Source organism: Tachypleus tridentatus, chromosome 9 (genome assembly GCF_004210375.1).
Source record: "Tachypleus tridentatus isolate NWPU-2018 chromosome 9, ASM421037v1, whole genome shotgun sequence".
In the NCBI taxonomy this organism is placed as follows: domain Eukaryota; kingdom Metazoa; phylum Arthropoda; class Merostomata; order Xiphosura; family Limulidae; genus Tachypleus; species Tachypleus tridentatus.
Genome location: NC_134833.1, coordinates 50,399,482 through 50,417,738, shown reverse-complemented (window position 1 = coordinate 50,417,738; position 18,257 = coordinate 50,399,482). Strand labels below are relative to the sequence as shown.

The following is an 18,257-nucleotide window of genomic DNA, read 5'->3' as shown; positions in this document are numbered from 1 at the left end:
TGTACTTGTATCACTTTACCCTTATGTTAATTTTCCTCATAAATATTACTCCTTACTATAAGTGAGCATACTTCTGTATTTGCATGTGTGAATCCCTACTAGATATTTGTTGTTATTGTTTTTCAATAGGTTGTCCTTCATACCACAAGTAGCTGTGTATCTCTTTTACTTTCTCATGCTACTTTTATTTGTGTTTCTTTATGAATATTTATCATATTATATTACATCTCTAAATGTATTTTGAATTTTATTTAAAAAGAAAAGGTGTAAAAGTTGTGGTGGATAAAAGTGTGTTGATGTATTGAAGTTATAAGAATGTAGAGATGAGTTTATGAAATTGTAGGTTGAATATCATACTCAATACTGCTATTCATGCATATGACTAATTTACTTATAATATAAACCATTAGTACCTGTTTGTTTCCTTTGCACAAGTGTGTTACCTTGTTTTTTTTCATTTCTTTTAGGCTGAGTGCAGCACAGCAGTTACCTCATAGGCTTTGGATCTGAGGTACAGTAGTTCATGATCTATTACAACAACAACAACAAAAAAAGAACAAACATACTTTGCACTTTGGGGTTGTAGTTGCTTATGAGTGATGATCAAATCCCACTTGGTTTTACAAGAGTTGGCATTAGGTGGTTTTGACTAACTGCTTTCCTCCTAGTTTATTGATTAAAAATTAGAGGTGGCTAATTCAAATATCTCTCTAGTATCTTTGTTGAAATTAACAAAACAAGCAAAGTCTCCAAGTTAGTGTGGCTAATGCAAGTAGTCTTTTAGGAGCTTTGTGTAAAATTCAACAAAACAAACAGTTTTAGTTTTTCTGTTCCTAAGAAAATGAAAAATGTTATAGAAAGAAAAGGTTCAGAGTTGGGCATTTTGTCCTAAAACATTTGTAAAATAGTTGCACAGTACTAAGCATTTGTCCCCAGTGGTAAGTCTGCACATTTATAACACTAAAAGATAGGTTTTGATACATGTGGTAAATACAGAACATATAGTCTGTCGTGTTGATTTGTGATTAACTACAAACAAATAAAGCTAAGTTTCTTTGAGGTAAATGGTAATTATCAGTTTAAAATACACTTCAAATACCTTTTAAAGTCACCATACATATTAGTTTTTGGTGAGAGCTTCCATGTGCTGGTCTGGATAAATAAATAAAAAATATATTGATGTCTTGAAAGAAAAATTATGAGCTTTGTAAAAAAGTTTCAAATGGCTAGCTTTTGCATTTAGAAATAAATGGATATGTATTTATCGACTGTCACTGAAAAATGAACTGTAACTTACTAAAAACTGTTGCACTGAAAGTAGCCAACAACTGCTTGAGCAATAGTTAAAATATGTGAAGGATATACATGGAAATGTTTCTGATATGTATTTCACTTATGATTGGTGCTCAATTGTTACAAACAAAAATAGGCATCACATCCCTCACCATGACAGACCTTGGGGCTAACTTCTCACTTAAGAAAAATGTAATATTAAAAGGTAGAGAATTTTTTTTCTGTACAATTGTTTGTCAAGTGTGAGTGAAATTATGGGTAGCCATAAAGTTTCATTCTATATAACAACAATGGCAGCATACAAGTACCATTTTGTATTTATGCAGATGGATACCAAGTTTAACAGATTTGTAGTCCTTTCAATTTAAGATCAGAACATTCCTGGGTAAATATGAAAGCACAGGAAGGTTTAGCAGAAAGAGTGACAAAACATCTTGTTCAGGTTGTGATTGATTCTTTGCACCTGAAACAGAAAGAAATTGTCTAGAAATGAATTTTTGCACTCTTAAATTACATATTGACAAGACATATCACAATGAACTTATCTATTTGATAATTTATTTATTAGCATGCATTCGTAGGCAATTTATTTAAGCACACGATATTAGGTAGCTAGAAACAAGCAAGAAATGATTAAGGCTTACAAACTGAAGAAATCATCCAAAGAAGATTTGAGATTCAGGAATGGTATTTCAGATAAATTTTGCATGTTTACTAAAGTTGGACTTCACATGATGAAATGTTTGTCGTGAAGCTGCTGAACTTCAACCACACATCAGTTGCACTCCATAAGATGCCTGGATGAAGGTCACCAGAGCACCTGATGAAGTACAATTAACTAGTGGGAAATGTCTTCTTGCACATAGACCTTTGTCTGGCTGGTAATTCACAAGCTGCAAATTAATAAACACACACTGATGTTTATTAGATTTGAATTCATACTAAAATGTACAATCAGTTTTGAAGAATTTTTAATATGCTATTGGATATTTGTTTATATTTTGAATAACTTATGATTTAAGTAACCTAGAACATAATTATGGGAATTTTAAAAGCTATTATTGTCTTAGTTCTTAAGATACATACAATCTAGTCAGTAAAGTGCAGTAGTATTTTGTGGTATAGATTAAATCACAGTAATTAAGTATTTTACATGGTAAATCTATATAATATTGATAGAATTCCCACCCATGTGTTTCTTATTTACTTCTCTTAGAAAGTTTTTAGTCTTTTTTTTTTGCATTTCACTTCAGCTGTTAATAAAAAGCACTAAAAACATTTTTTAAAGGAAATATTGCAATTTTGTTCATGAAGTTCCATTTTAAGTTAATCTACAGGGTGTTCGGAAACTCACTATGCAGTTTTGTATGTCAATAAATATATAAGTGCACAGTCTCTTTCTGAACACCCTGTACATAAAATGAACGTGTTTTTTTTCTAGTTAAACAACATACAATAATAAACATCATTTTAATTACGACTTTGTGACCCTATTTTCTCCAGTATGGAATGGCTTCATTACACAGTAGTGGACAATAAACAAAATATGTGATACATTTTTCAGTTAAGAAGTATTAAAAGATACTGTCATTGCAATAATTCATTACACTTTTCTAGAATCGGGTATTAATGATGTAGATAATTTAGATAACCAAGTGAGTAAGTATTTATATGGACGCCCCCAGTGGCTCAGCGGTATGTCTGCTGACATACAACGCTAAAAACCTGTTTTCCATACAAGTGGTGGGCAGAGCACAGATAGCCCATTGGATATTAAGCTTTGTGCTTAATTCAAAACAACAACAACAATTTATATGGACTACGCTTTAGTTTGTAAGTTATTCTAAGTGCTCTCAAGATTTAAATATTTAGAAATTCTACATCTTAGACCAAAAGCAAAAATAATATTGATTATAATGAGTAAAGTAATAAATATTAAACACTGTTTGACCACCTTACACAGAACCTTTTGTTAGCTATTTAAAGTGAAAAGTATTTATTTTTAAATACATAACATACACTTAATAAGAAATCTACTAATCTTGAAGGTCTGCTCTCTCTTAGAGGACTAAATAGTGATTGCTATGCCATTTCTTACAAAATGAGTTAAAGGCTCAAAATACTTTATTTTGTTTGTGTATCACTAATGAATACATCAATTTTAATGTTAGGCCTGATTTATTCGTATACAAGCATTTAAAATGAGTAAAATATGTGATACCTTTTCTCTACCCCCAATAAAGATCGAGTTTTTCTTCGTATTATTCATAAAAAACCATAAATTAGAATTCACACAAACAAAGTAATACACGATAAACTTCTTATTTTAAGAGATGAAAAAAGATACGTACCATTTCGTTTCCACATGGGAAATTTAAGACTATAAAGTAGATATATATACATGCGGGCTGTAAGTTCGGATTTCAAAGTCAAGTTTGAAAGAAAACTGTTAAATTTAAATATCAATGCAATTTATTTAATCGAGACTTGGTAGCTGGTAAAAGAGTTTTAATTTTGTGGATGTTGCATGGAAAATCCAACCAGTCGTTTCATTTAAGATCCCAATACCACGCACAATAACCACAGAGGTGATGAAATATAAATACAGTATTTTAATATAAAGTTGGCTGAATTCCAAGTTGAAATTTCTTGCTTCTCAGAAACAAATTTTGTAACCTTATGCTTGGAAGTAGTGTTGTAAATTAACTGATTGTTTTACAAAGGGAAGAGTATAACTTCAAGACACATTACTTGTATGTCTTTGCTTCTTGTTTATAAAGTTACTAAATTTCCAATAAGACAAGTATTCACCTCACAACAGATTCGTGACGTTACTTTATGATTTTAAACTGTATTTGCAACTGTAGATGCCAGGATTAAAACACCACAGATAATTGTATGAAATATAAAAACTGCAAATAAACCCCGGACACGTTTAATGTTACGTTTTCATTTTAATATTAATTTTATAACAAACAACAAGTTTGTTATAACAAGTGATGCCAATATGTTTGCGATAATATATAAATTTCGAATTAAAGATTCGCATACAAGAAAATTGATATTAAGCTGTTTGCATAATATAAACGTCACCTTCATTTTGGAAGGCTTGTTTGTTGAATTTCAACCACCCCTTTTATAAGTAAAATTTTTTATTTAAAGAAGATAAAAGTATAAGTGGTCAATATTTAGATAGTTTTTAATATTTATGTAGCATATTCGTATCTTGTTTGTTAGAACCTTTTTACCAAACTTAAAAATATGTTTTACCTTTCTTCCTGTTTGTTATAAAGCACAAAGCTACACAAAGGGCTATATGTGCTTTGCCCACCATGAGTATCAAAACCCGATTTGTAGGCAGTACAAGTTCACGGACACAGCGTTGTGTCACTGGAGGGCACCTTTTTTTGTTAGAACCTTTTTACCAAACTAACAAATAGTAGGTTTTTACCTTTGTTTAAAACTTTCTAATTCGTTACTGCAATTACTTCTGAAAATCTCAGTCTTTTTACTTTGATGTAATAGGTTTTCACTTGGCAGCTATAGGTCATCAGATAGTGTTAGTTGGCACGGGACTGAAACACACCACCGAACATGTTTTCCCGTTCGTCCTCAGGGACGCTGTGATGGACGATTGATCCCAAGAATTTGTAGTGGATGATGTTGACTAACTGCGTTTCCCTCTGGTCTATCACTTCTAAATTAGGGACAGCTAACGCAGACAGCCCTCGAAATTCAACAGATAAACAAATTAGATATTGCATGAAAAAAAAAGACATCAATACCTTGACTGACGACATTTTGGCCAATTGAAATATTCAATTGATCAGCTAAGTAATATATTATATAATAAATAAACCGTAAATGTTGGGGGGGGGGAATACGGCTGAAACAAGGATTTTATTCAACTTGGGGCATGATGGTGGGTTAAACAAAGTGTACAGCCTTGCTAACTAATGGATGAATATTTGCTGTAATACCCCTATCAATGCTATAAGTGTAGTTAACAGTTTGGCCGCTAATTTGGTTTCATTCCTTTAAGACGCACGATTAATCCTTTTTTGACAGCACTTTTTTCACTGGATATAAAAAGGACGTTAAATTCAATAAGGCTGTTAATAATTTTTACAACTATCATGGGTCACTCTAATTAATAGCGAAATTTATTTTTAAATTTTGCGCAAAGCTTCACGATAGCTATCAGCGCTAACCGTCTTTAATTTAGCAGCGTGAGACGAGAGGGAAGGCAGCTCTTGGGCTACTCTTTTTCCAATGAATAGTGGAATTGACCGTAACATTATAACGCCTCCACAGCTGAAAGGGCGAGCATGTTTGGTGTGATGGGGTTCGAACCCGCGAGCCTCAGATTACAAGTTGAGTGTCCTAACCATCTGCCACGCTGCACCTTAATAGCGAAAGGCGCACGTTATCTTAAACTTGTATTACTTTTTTTTTTATCAATTTTAGTTCGTACAGTATATCAAGTCACATGTGCACAGACGACCTAATATCGACTTACTCTCTTTCATTTTAGTGTCATAATTTCCTTCTCGGTTCTTTTTTCACTTTCTATCTTATTATAGAACAGTAACAACAAACATAAATTATATTCTATATTTCCTTTACGAAGTATACTATTTTTCCTTTTCAATATTTTTTCCACTTTCTTTTTTTACAATTAAAAAAATAATATAAACATCATAAAATATATATGGGGGTCTTTAGCGATCCCCAAAGTCCTTGGGTTTCTAGAATGTGACCCTCAATCCGCACATCAAAAATGAAAAGTTGGCAGGTCTGCGTTCACAACCGTAACTATACACGAGGGAGGTCTTTCTTACATTGAAGGTCGAGGTCGGATGTAATCTGGGCTTTAAAATATCCTACACACTCAAAAACAATCTCTTCTCACAGTTTAAAATTATAACATTTATTGTGTTATTTTATGAAGAAAATTAGCTAACTTCAAAAGTGAACAAACCACCGCAAATTATTTTGAGTTTTTGTAATTTATAAAATATTAATACTACGTCATCATTTTGGAATAAATTGCTATAAATTTTAGGGTTAGGTAAGAAAACTATCAAATGTTTTAATCATGCGTCTTCTCCCAAGAAGTGACAACTTATACTTAGTTAAACGTTGGTAAGTCAAAATCTAAGTTTTGATTAATGTGAGGTCATAGGTACAAAAACATTGTCAAAGACAAATATTTTAGTGTATCTGTCCAAAATATTTTAAAACTTTTGTTGTTTAATTGACTCAATTTCTGAAAATAAGTTTCATTAAAACATTAGTTATGTTATTATTGATTTTATTTAGTTCTTATAAAGAAAACGATTTATTGTTTGAAGTTAAGTATAAAGCTACATCTGTGCTCATTACAAGTATCAAAATCCGATTTTTAACGTTATTATAAGCTCCTTGCTCAGCATACGACAATTTAAAGACAGTTTTCTACCATCCGTTTGTCTTGGTAATGCCCAGTTGCTGTTTTATGTACTACCATAAATCATTTCACGTTCATTCTAAAATCTGGTAATAGTAATATTCCAATTTATAAATCAATACTGAATATCATATCAAGCAGTATAAGAAAAACAACAAAATGTTACTGTTCTAGATTTTGTCAGCTGACTCAGTCTGTCTACCTTAGCTAGACCAGCAATCTCTAATTTGAATGTAGAAAACGATTTATGATGTCTAGTTCATGATTTGGTAACATCATCATGGTTAGTTCAGTACTTCGGAAGGTAATATTGTCTTATCTTAAATACCGCGAAGATAATTCTTGAAAATATTCAAACCATAAGCAGTATGACAGATATAATTTGTCTTTACAACTTCAGATGTTACGTTATCATAAGCATAGGTTTACTTTGATTTAATTTTTAATGTAATTTGTAATAAAAACAGTGAAATTAGCTGTAGAAATTAAAGATTTCAGCAACAGCGCAATGAAGCCTGTGGGCATAAATAACAGGCATTCACTGCATTGTAAGTTTTGTTGTGACAACGTGGTCGAGAAGTTTTATAGTTTAATTGTCAAGAACTAGTAAGTTTAGCATTACGACCAGTAGGGCCTTTTTTAATCATTAAACACATTCCTTTGTCTTGTAGCAGGGGAAACAAGGAATATAAGTCACATTAATCTTTAACTTTCAAGTTATGTAACATTTTATAAAGTTAGCATAGAACGAATTAATTTGATTTTAAATATTGTCTGTAAAACTTAATGTTGTATGCTGAAACAGTTCGCGTATCTTAAGTATTTCATTTTGACGGATAAAAACAGCATATGTATGATCAATTAAAAGGAAATCATTCATAATAGTCAAATAAAATAGTTGTGTACATACCCCATGGGTGCATCACACCTGGTAATACACGTTAACTCAACTGGGAAGTGGGTATAATCAAAGTGTGATTTATCAGTTGAATAACTGGTTCTTATAAAGCGATTTTAAAAGGATATTCCCTTAATGAAGAATAGTGGCCAACTTCGATAATTTAGGATCGCTTTTTTTGTAACTGGCTTTTTGTTGTTGGTTGTTTACTAACTGCTAACTTTCTCAAAACAGATAACTGTACCATACACACCGAGTCTTTTGGAAAGCAGTTATTTGTGCACGTCAAACTGATTATTACACCCACTCTCTACATATTAGTGACACCTACGTAACCAAAAATAAAATAATAAAACGCCATAAGCTCTAACATACCATTTATAATCAGAAGCAACATCCTTCAGATCGGAAAATCTATCAGAAATTAAGTGTGAAAAAGGCACAGATTTACGTAACACATTAGGTCAGTAACCCCACCATTCAAGTTGTGTAACTGAGGTTATACGCCAAGTAGTTGTCATGTCGAAGTCTAAAACCACCGCACTTCCCCTACGAAGCTGTAAGCCTTGTTTGTTTGTCAGCTATTTGCACAAAGTTACTCAACATCATCCACCGCCAACTCTTAGACTAGGTTTGTCTGATGAAATAATGCCAATTGGTCGCTGCTCTTAAAACGCAACCACGGTCTCAATCTGCAAGCGTAATTTGTTTTTTTCTGGAAACTGGTCGCAAATGCTGAATCCACATTTATTTTTTGTATTCTATTCCATCGTCTTTCTGTTTATAAATATATGTATTTTATATATATACACGTTTAGAAACATACTTACCCAGTTTTCAACTCCTCCTATGGCTTCTTTGAATTGAGTTCGAATCCATTACGAAGAAATTACCCCGGGACTCTCCGCGCGCTACTTCAGGTACCTGACTTCAAAAGGCGTAGTCACAAGCACCTGATGCAGCACGTGCGAATCACGAAGGGCAAAAATGATGTTCCAGTCCCTCTGCTGGACGATGTTTTCAATACGTCATTGTAGGAGTTTGTAGAACTGAACCTTCAGGTCATTTAATTACCATGTTTTGGGTAATAGGTTATATTTTGCTTTTAGTATATTAACTATAATATATCCAGTCCTGACTTACTTGAACATTACTTTGCTTGAAAATGTTGAGTCAGTTATCAGTTACTAATTTCATCCTCACTGTACTCTTTCAAAAGATTATGTAGTGACATTATTTCATGGTTTTTGTTATAAACAGGCATACACTGGTTTAGTTTGTTTGGAATTTCGCGCAAAGCTACACGAGGGATATCTGCGCTAGCCGTCTCGTATTTAGAAGTGAAAGACTGGAGGGAAGGCAGCTAGTCATCATCACCTACCGCCAACTCTTAGGCTGCTCTTTTACCAACGAATAGTGGGATTGACTGTCGCTATATAAAGTTCCCACAGCTGAAAGAGCAAGCATGTTCAGTGGGACTCAGATTACGAGTCATGCTAGGCCTAAGATTTGACAGTTTATAAGCAATGAGGAACTAAACAAAGATTTATGTTTTCTTATAAACCTGGTGAAGGTTTACATTAAATTATACATTAGGTTCATTAACCAAGCTTCAAAAGAACCGAGTTAATTTTTACAATGAATCACAAATTAAACATTTTAGTTGTTATATTTACAGAACTATTTGAGTTACAACTTATAGAAATTTAGTTAGATATGAACTTAAAAAAAAACTTTAAAATATTTACTTTTTGTAAGAAATTATTTCAAACAAACATTTGAAAAACACAATATAACGATATATAATGTCAGGTATAATTCTCCCTAAAAAAATTAAAAATTATATTCATTACTATTTTTTTGCAGTTAACAACACTCAACAGTTTCCAAAATTCAATTTGCTAAGCATGTTTAAGTGAAGGAAAAAATAGTTATTGAAATATGTAATTTAAACATATATGACACGTTTTCAAATAAATGCACAAATCTCAGTCGGGTCTATATATATGTTACACTACTTGGATTGCGTAACAAAAAGATTGCTGTGACGAAACTCTACAAATGGAGGGAAAAGTTTGTGCTTTGAACATTTTAAACGTCTCTAACATGTAAATATAAAAAATTGAACCTTGGGCCCCCGTTGGGACAGCGGTAAGTATTCGGATTTGCAACGCTAAAATCAGGTGCTGGACACATCAGATAGCCAGATGTGGCTTTACTATAAGAAAACACACACGAAACCTTAACCAGTCACATTTTTGTTAGGTGAAAGCAGTTTCTCTATGTCTGTTAACCTTATTCCGTAATGGAGTATCTTAAAATTATTGACATGAATACAGTACTCACAACTGGTCTTTCCCTTCACTTGGCTTCTCAGTGAGTCTTGTGTTAAAATTTGTGATAAATTAAATATTGATAACAGAATCTACTTTTGGTTCAAATAACTTAAACATTTTATAATACAGAAAACGAAATTTTATTATATATTTAAAAACAATTAAATTATTGTTATAGTTTCACCTTTAGGTACACATTTGACATGCTATCTTTCCGTGGCTATTCCAAGTATATTCAGTCCAAATATAAGATGTAACTTCAACAATTTGTAATACCAATTTGTAACTCAAGATATTGTACTATAATGAAAATTCTATAAACGCGGGGTCAGATGTGCTCTAATCGTTAACATGAAGGACTGCCGATTGAAACATCCAGAATTCGAATCACTATATCCGGATTTTGCTGTGGGAAGGTGATAACCGTGACAGTCTGAATCTTGGTGACTCTGTCCTGCCCAATAAATCCATGTGTCGCACATTGAAAATACCGATATATCATATTAATGCTTGTTGAACAAAGCGAGGCTCGAAACTATGAATAGCAGTCACTAACTGCACTTCACGACTTTGTATGCGACAGTATATATATATATTGGTGTACCGAATAACTAAGCCTCGATATGTATATCAATTTATCATTCGATGATTATATAATGAATACGGATGTTTAAGATGCCTGGTATGAAATATTCACACTTACTATGAATAGACACTTTCCAGTTAATACATAGTTTAATTCACACTTAGTATAAACAGATATCTTTCTGCAGACTTGCTATAACTGACACTTATTATGAACACCTTCTCAACGATACAGTATTTTCCAAACTGTGTCCCAACCCGGGAGGTGTCTTTTGGAGGGATAGCCTAAAAATAACGATGGAAGAAACAGAAGTGATGAAACTCTGTAGAATGGACGGCAAATACCTGTTGTAGAGGACGACGTTTCGAAAGTCTTCCACTTTTCGTCTTCAAAAGACAACAGGCAGTTGCCGTCCATTCTACAAAGCATCATCGTGAATTCTCTGCCCAAACAATCTATCAAAAAAACAGAAGTGTTGGAAAGGACGGTAACCTAACACTTTGTTCTTGTTTTTTCTGTCGCACTTACGAACAGTTTTCTTTCAAAAAATTATGAATAAGAAGTGATGAAAGTGTTGATTTTACTGTTATCACTTCCGAAAATTATTTTAATGTGAAATTTTTTGCGCTAGGAGTTACCACTATTTAAAGTATGTAAAACATTATTTTACATAGTGTAATTCACACTTGCTATGAACAGACACTTTTTTGATTTTCACATGTAAACTCACCTTGCTAAGTGTAGCACGCACGTACAGCCTATTTACAGAATAATCTCCCTCTCAACCAAAACACGTCATGATGCAATAGTGGCTCTTTCTTCATTCACACCTTCATGATAGTGTCAGCCTGCTGTGAATTCCGAGAAAGCACGTGATAAAGCAAAGAGGTAAATCTGATTGGTTGATTTAGTTCCTGTTATTGCGTGTTCCTACTCCCACCGTCAACGTGCCACAGACGAGACCAAGTCTGACTCAGCCTCTGGCGTCCAGGTTAAGCTAGACTTCTGGCGTCTCGTCTATACACTGCTAATTTCTATGATTTGTCACTAGCAGTGCGAATACGTATGACAAGTAAATGAACAATTAAACTTCTTCTTAAACAGTAGAAATAAACCCAAGTGTAATTTACACGAAGCCTTCTAAGATATGTCATGAGTGTGTTTTTAGTTTTTATAATGTTGAAGTATTAGCATCACCCATGTTTTCCAACATTCTATCTTGTCCTGAGTGGTTGTAACAAAAGCAGCACGTGACACGTGGTTTTTTGGTTTAGATGTTTTAGCCTGGGAATATTTTTTCTAACAAATGCAACAATTATACAACAAGTAGGATTTTCTTCTGTTGCAGAAGCATGCGTGTACTTATTTGCAACGTAAAGATCGACATTCACCCAATATAAAATATAATATTTTTTGAGAAGGTTGTACAGTTATGCACAACCGACTTGATAAGCAGCTGCTGCAATAGATCCCTTGGAAAGCTGGCACTATTATTAAGTGTTAGTTTAGCTTAAGGCAGTGGTGTGTATGTATTGGGAAATAACGTTACCGTGGAACGGTTACCTTGCAACAAATGAATAATAACCATCAGTCACACTGTGTAGAATGTGGGCGATCTTTAAAAACGTCATACATAAAAATTCTTAATATTTCAAACAGGTTTATACTCAAAAGGTGGAATTATTTTTTTAAATTAAATTATAATATAAATATAAAACCTATTATCGTATGACCCACTGTTGAAGTAAGTGATTCAACACTATCAAGTATTCAGAATAATATCTGAGTAACACTAGTTACTGTCATTCTTTATGTTATTGTTTGTATAGACAAACCTTTTTTTAATTTTCTATTTAATTATTCAGTAAGACTGATTTTATGTCGTAGGTGTTGCGTGAGATAAACTATCAGTAATTCAAAAGAAATATATCGTAACTTACCAGTTAAAAAACATAAAAATTAATTTCATAGTTAAAAAGTCACGTAGGTATTACTGATTATATAGCTAAGACAAAGGTTGGTTTGTTTATTGTTAAACACAAGGCCACATAATGTATTAACTGTACTTTGTACACCGTGGATACCGAAATCCGATTTTAGCGTTATAAGCCCTCAGATTTACTGTTCAGTCACTGTGTGGGGGGTTGGGGAAGCAAAGACGATTTTGATGTGTTGGTACTTTTTGGTTTTATATTTGTTTCTAAAATATATGCGTATGTGTATGGAACAAAAATACAGTTTGTTTCTGTTAGAGCTTCACTGGTTTTACACTAGCTGGGTTTCTATATCTTTTGTATAAGTTGCTACTTTGAAACAAGGTCTTATATATTGCAACACACATTCTAACTAGTAACGCAACTGTATTCAACCTGGAGTTACGAACACACGTGTTCAATAAAACAGTGTTGCATTTCGTGTTTGATTTCTTTAGTGTGAGATGAAGTAACCCTAGCATGTATTTTTCAGAGTAAGGGGTACTGTTTTAGTGCTTCGTGAGCAGACGTAATTGATAATGAAAAAAACAATATTTTTTGTAATACAGGTACTACGCTAGTGTTCAGACGAAAGTATTACTATAAAACAGATTTAAGTATTATAATCTCATGCGAAGTACAATAGGTGAAGCCTCTAATATTTTTCTTTCTGCCTCTAGAAACTAAGTACGTGAACATACGGCCTGATACAGGCACAGTGATTAAAGGCTATCTACTGTATGTGTTTGTTTTGTTTTTCTAACCGACTTCTGTATAAAGTTGTAACTTGATTTTCTGGATCATTATTCGGCTCACGCATATTAAGCCTGAACGCACAATGTTAGAAAATCCTCTACCTTTTTTCATTGTTATAAACTCGTCACCTTAATTGTAATAAGGGGCGCTGGTTGATAAACGTCTGGATTTCGGAGCAGGGGAACCGAATTCGAATCAAAACGATATAACAAAATATTACCTACACTTTAAGTAGTAGATGCGTTATAAGGTTGACAGTCAATTCCTTAGCGTCAATAGTAAGTTGTAGGGTGCTGCTGTCTCTAGTCAGTAGTTCAGAATTACAGACGGCAGTAAGTAGCCTTAGTAAGAAGAAAGAAACAACTCATCTGTAATAACTTTTTGTCTATATTGCTTGTCCGTTTAAGTGAACTAAAAGAAATACAGGATCATTTCATTTATCATAGTAAATAGTCAAATTCACGGTAATCCGTCAGGACAAAATATTACACAATAGTTAACTGTAAAAATGATTACAACTATACATAACTTACCTCAGTTGTTTTTTTAGAAACGCCCAAAGACTTCTACAGAAAAAGGAAGTAGCTGTAAACGATGTTGTTTGTATAACATTATCATCACAAATTTTGGTGAAAATTATATAAAACTTTAAAATAGTATGTTGAACACAAATGATAACATGGAGAGCAAGTTTGTGTTCATGTTTTATTCTAGTCTGTCAAGAGCATCATTCTTCCAAACAAACTGATTTTCCAAGACTGAAGGTAAACATACATTTACTGGGAATAAAAGAACATCTGAATTACAGTCAGTTTTGAACTGAATATTAAAATATATGACCATAATACTCTTCACATGTACCTAAACTATAATCCGCCTTCTGTAACATTTTTAAATCAAACGATGTGACAGGAATTATACATTACTTAATAATAATAAAAATCTGTACTCTAACCAATCTTTGGTAGATTTTGTTAATACCACGTATTAAGTAAGTCAGGCGAGACTGCTTGCTGTTAAGAAGGTGGTTTATCTGATAACCGATGACCAAAAAAAAAAAAAAATGGAGAGAAAAGTGTCTAAACTGTAAACAATATTCCGTGGCGTTTATAACTGAAATATCAAATTATCGTGTGGAAATAACGAGGCAATGCCTTATTAGAATGATCAAATTGACAAAAGCAAACACGTGCTAAAGTGGCAGTATTAACATGTAGGTGGACAGAGAAAACCACAATACTCTCACTTAGAAAAAGGAATTTGTTTATATACGTTAAGTCTATGCGTTTATCTTTATGACGATATATGGCACCGTTCTATAAGCTGTAAAATATACATCGGCGTTCTGGCTGTCACATCACGTCTTTAAAATACTAGCCTCGGATATCGCGTAGGTGTTTAACGTTTATAAACAAACCAACGGGCTCTGACTTGCATAGTGGTATTTTTTCTCTCTCTGTCTCTTATTTCTGCGTAATTTCTAGCCTTTAGTTAACATGTATCCCAACTATCTACGCGTCTCAGTCTTTGAGATCGAAATTATAGATATCACACACAATCTAAAAAAACGAGATTAACTTTAGTACTGGTCACAGCACGGAAGGCTATGCAACTAGCAGTGTGGTTTTAGAATATGACTGTTTTGTTTTCTCTCCGACTGCAACACTTTAAAAAAATTAAATAAGTTCAACAATCGCAAAATTTTACATGATTTTATTACGAGTTAGCGCCCTTCGTCAGATTATATTTGTATTTACATATATGCATTGTTTTACATTTTACTTGTTTCATTTCCTTTTCTTTACAGTTTTTCGCTACCTTCCCATTTTAACACGAGAAACGAAATTTTGTTACGAGTTAGCGCCCTTCGTCAGATCATACACTAGTTGTAAATTGTACAATCTGACAAAGGGCGCTAACTCGAAACGTCATCCTTCTTTAAACAAAAATATATAAACCTATTATTTAATTTTGATATTTTCGTCACCTAGACGGTTTTAACTATATTTGTCCTTTAATGCACCATTGTAAGAGAGTATAATAATATAATTGTTTCATTGTAATGCTACGCTGTAGTGTGTGGTTATGTTCTATTTTACTGCAACATTATAAGAGGATATAGCAGCAATTTCATTGTCACGTCAAGTTAAGCCTTACAAAACCAGAAATTAACCTACAAGTTTCTTACCAGATTGTTGCAGATATCTGGATTTTAATTTCCTATAGGCGAGGCATAATATGGATTCCAAATGTTTGCCTTTTTACTTGAGCCTTTAGTACGTGGTGTCAATATATAACTTCCATTGCGCTGTTATATGAGCCTCGTATAATGAGTGTTTTTCAAAGTTGATATTCCAAATACATGGCTTTCTTGTTATTATGTTCCACCAGTTATGGCAACTGATTTACTACCTTATAAATGTACGGGTTATTTGTTAGCTGGCAAGTGACAAAAGTATACGATTATTTCAGATTTATAGTCTCATGTTGTAACAGTTAAATAAACGATAATTTTTCTAGGATGCTGACTAATTATTCAAGAGAATTATTAAATAACATGACTTTCAACAAAATAACCTTTCAAAGATTATGAGTGCAAACAGACCATCGACGAAGGAATTTTAAAGCCTTTAGTGAACGTTTGCTATTGTTTATATGATATTGAGTCACCAAGGGCAAAACTGCCAGAAGAGACATTACTGATTTCTTTCTTTCCAAAGAGTTCGAAGCATGTATAGTATTGAGAAAAAATAGCCAGACAGTATTTTTTTTTCTTGAAGAGATCGTAGAATGTTGTATGTAGCATCTGACAATACCAAGTTCCACCGATGTCAAGATTTAGAGACAAGCAGCGTCTTGAGAATATTTACATTATGTTTTTGAGCTTTGGGTGATAAATTTCAGATTTTTCAACAATTTTATCATGCCAAACTGCTAAATGTATATGTGTCATGATACTATTTTGATATTGAAGTTGGCAAATTAGTATACGCAGCTGTTATTGACACATTCTTTCGAACCTTAGTGCCTGCGAGGCTTTATCAGCAGTCAAAATCTTTCAGCACTTTAATGACTTTATATTTTGTACTCCTCTGTTTGAATAGTCAGCATGCACTCTTTGAATACGTTTTTTATATTGAAAACCAAACTTTCGCCTTTTGTCTGCTAACTCTGAGAGTTTAACTTACTCTTAAGCGTTTATAATGTATTTAAGAAAACAAATACATTGCTTGACAGGATGCCAATAAAAAAATATAAAATGCAAACAATAAATACAGAATAAAATTAATTAATTAAAATATGTTGTTCTAAAAATTAAACACTAACACATTAATTTACGCAGATTTATATATCACTAGCAATATTAAAATGAATATTTCTATTATACTTTTACTCTAATTGTTTATTTACCAACAAAAAAGCAACAAACAAACAAACAGGTTAATAACGCTAAAAATAAATTATACTAATTTTGTACATTCTTATACACAAATAGATCAAGCATATGGATCAACTAGAGTACAACTAACTCTGATGATACGTTGGCTGATATATAAAGTTTTTTTTAACATTAATTTAGAATAATCCTTAACAAAAAACAGTTTTAGTCGTTAAGACATACTACGTACAAGTAAATACAGAGTTCCTTAGTATTATGTTGACAACCCAAAGAATAATTATACACAGTTACCAGTCAAACATCGATAGCAAGCGAAGCATCACAAACCAACACTTAACAGTTATACATTTAGAACATTATAATCTTACAACATTTACTTCGAACACTAGCTCGCATACATAAACAAGTTTGGTAAGCAGTCTGATGATTTCTGTAAATTTTCTTTATTTCTAAACTTTCAAACCGGTTCTGGCTATCGGCATAGTTTCTCGTACATTATACAAACGCTATTGTTTTCAACACTATGGATTTTTACATTATTTTCTCAACTATAGTTATATACATCTATATGGTAACAATTAAAGTCTCGGTTGATTAACGATAACGAAGGTATTTAAAAGTATAACTTTTGTAACGTTAAAATCCTTAAGTAATTTTTTATGTGCGGAAAAATATCCTTGATTTTTGTTAAATGGTTGATGTTTATTGGAGCTTATATATATGTAAATATACCTATATGTGTAATAAAAGTAACGTTTCAATCAGAATGTACATACCATATATACACAAATGGACACAAGAGTATCGAGAAACATACCAGAGTCTGCTTAAGTTTTGATCAAATAAACATGTATAACCGTTCCCAATTTTGAACTAATAGGCTATACAGCAAAGATGCCCACTGTCAAATATTATCTAATCGAATTGTAGGGATTGTTGTGCATCTGCTACCTCTAAATGCAAAGCGCGTTTTTGTTTTTATTGCAACGGGTCGCGAATCATGAACTCGTGCACTGTAACCACTAGGCCAATGTCAATCTCATTGTAAATAATAATATTTAATAACAATGAAGACTTTCACAATATCTAAGTTGTACTGTCCAACTAGAAGTCCAAATAGTTATGTTCAACTAAAAATCTCAAACAATGGCAAATAGGAATTCTAACAACTATAATTAACCAGACATTTTAAGGAAACTTAAGTAAAAGTCCCAGATGATGATCAACTAGAAATTCTAATAACAATATCTGACAAAACCTCAAGTAAGAGCCGAGTAGAAAAAAACTAAACTTCATAAGGAATAGTCAACTATAGAATTCTAACGACAATATTTAGCTAAATCCGTTAAGCAATAGCCAACTAAACATCCTAACAGCAATTTTAAATAATTCTGTTAAGAAATAGTCAGTTAGGTTGTTCTAAAAATTGAACGTAACTAAACTGGAAATGATAACACCATCATGTAACTAAAATATTGAAGTAGTAGCTAGGAATTTTAATAACTAATATAACCATCTAAGCAATAGCTAATAAAAACGTTTGTATAATAACCACAAACTGTAGAT

General features: G+C 32.6%; 1 protein-coding gene and 1 long non-coding RNA gene across 8 annotated transcripts in view; one reads left to right on the top strand and one right to left on the bottom strand.

Moving 5' to 3' along the window:
• The window catches only part of LOC143225218 (histone acetyltransferase KAT7-like), a 134,079-nt gene extending 116,241 nt beyond the window's left edge, over positions 1–17,838 (top strand). Inside the window, exons 20-21 of one of the 2 annotated variants that reach the window (XM_076454250.1) lie at positions 468–511; positions 8,459–17,838. In XM_076454250.1, the coding sequence (XP_076310365.1) occupies positions 468–472 (5 nt within the window). In that variant the 3' untranslated portion in view covers positions 473–511; positions 8,459–17,838. Of the gene's footprint in view, positions 1–467; positions 1,265–8,458 lie in introns of those variants that run through there. The other variant, XM_076454249.1, reaches the window with a different exon arrangement.
• Positions 1,513–18,257, bottom strand: part of LOC143225221 (uncharacterized) — a 68,738-nt gene continuing 51,993 nt past the window's right edge. For 4 of the 6 annotated variants that reach the window (XR_013013694.1, XR_013013692.1, XR_013013696.1 and 1 more), the window contains 2 exons: positions 1,938–2,186; positions 1,513–1,756 (listed from right to left, as the gene is read on the bottom strand). This is a non-coding gene — a long non-coding RNA (uncharacterized LOC143225221). Of the gene's footprint in view, positions 1,757–1,895; positions 2,187–18,257 lie in introns of those variants that run through there. The other 2 variants (XR_013013699.1, XR_013013693.1) reach the window with 2 other exon arrangements.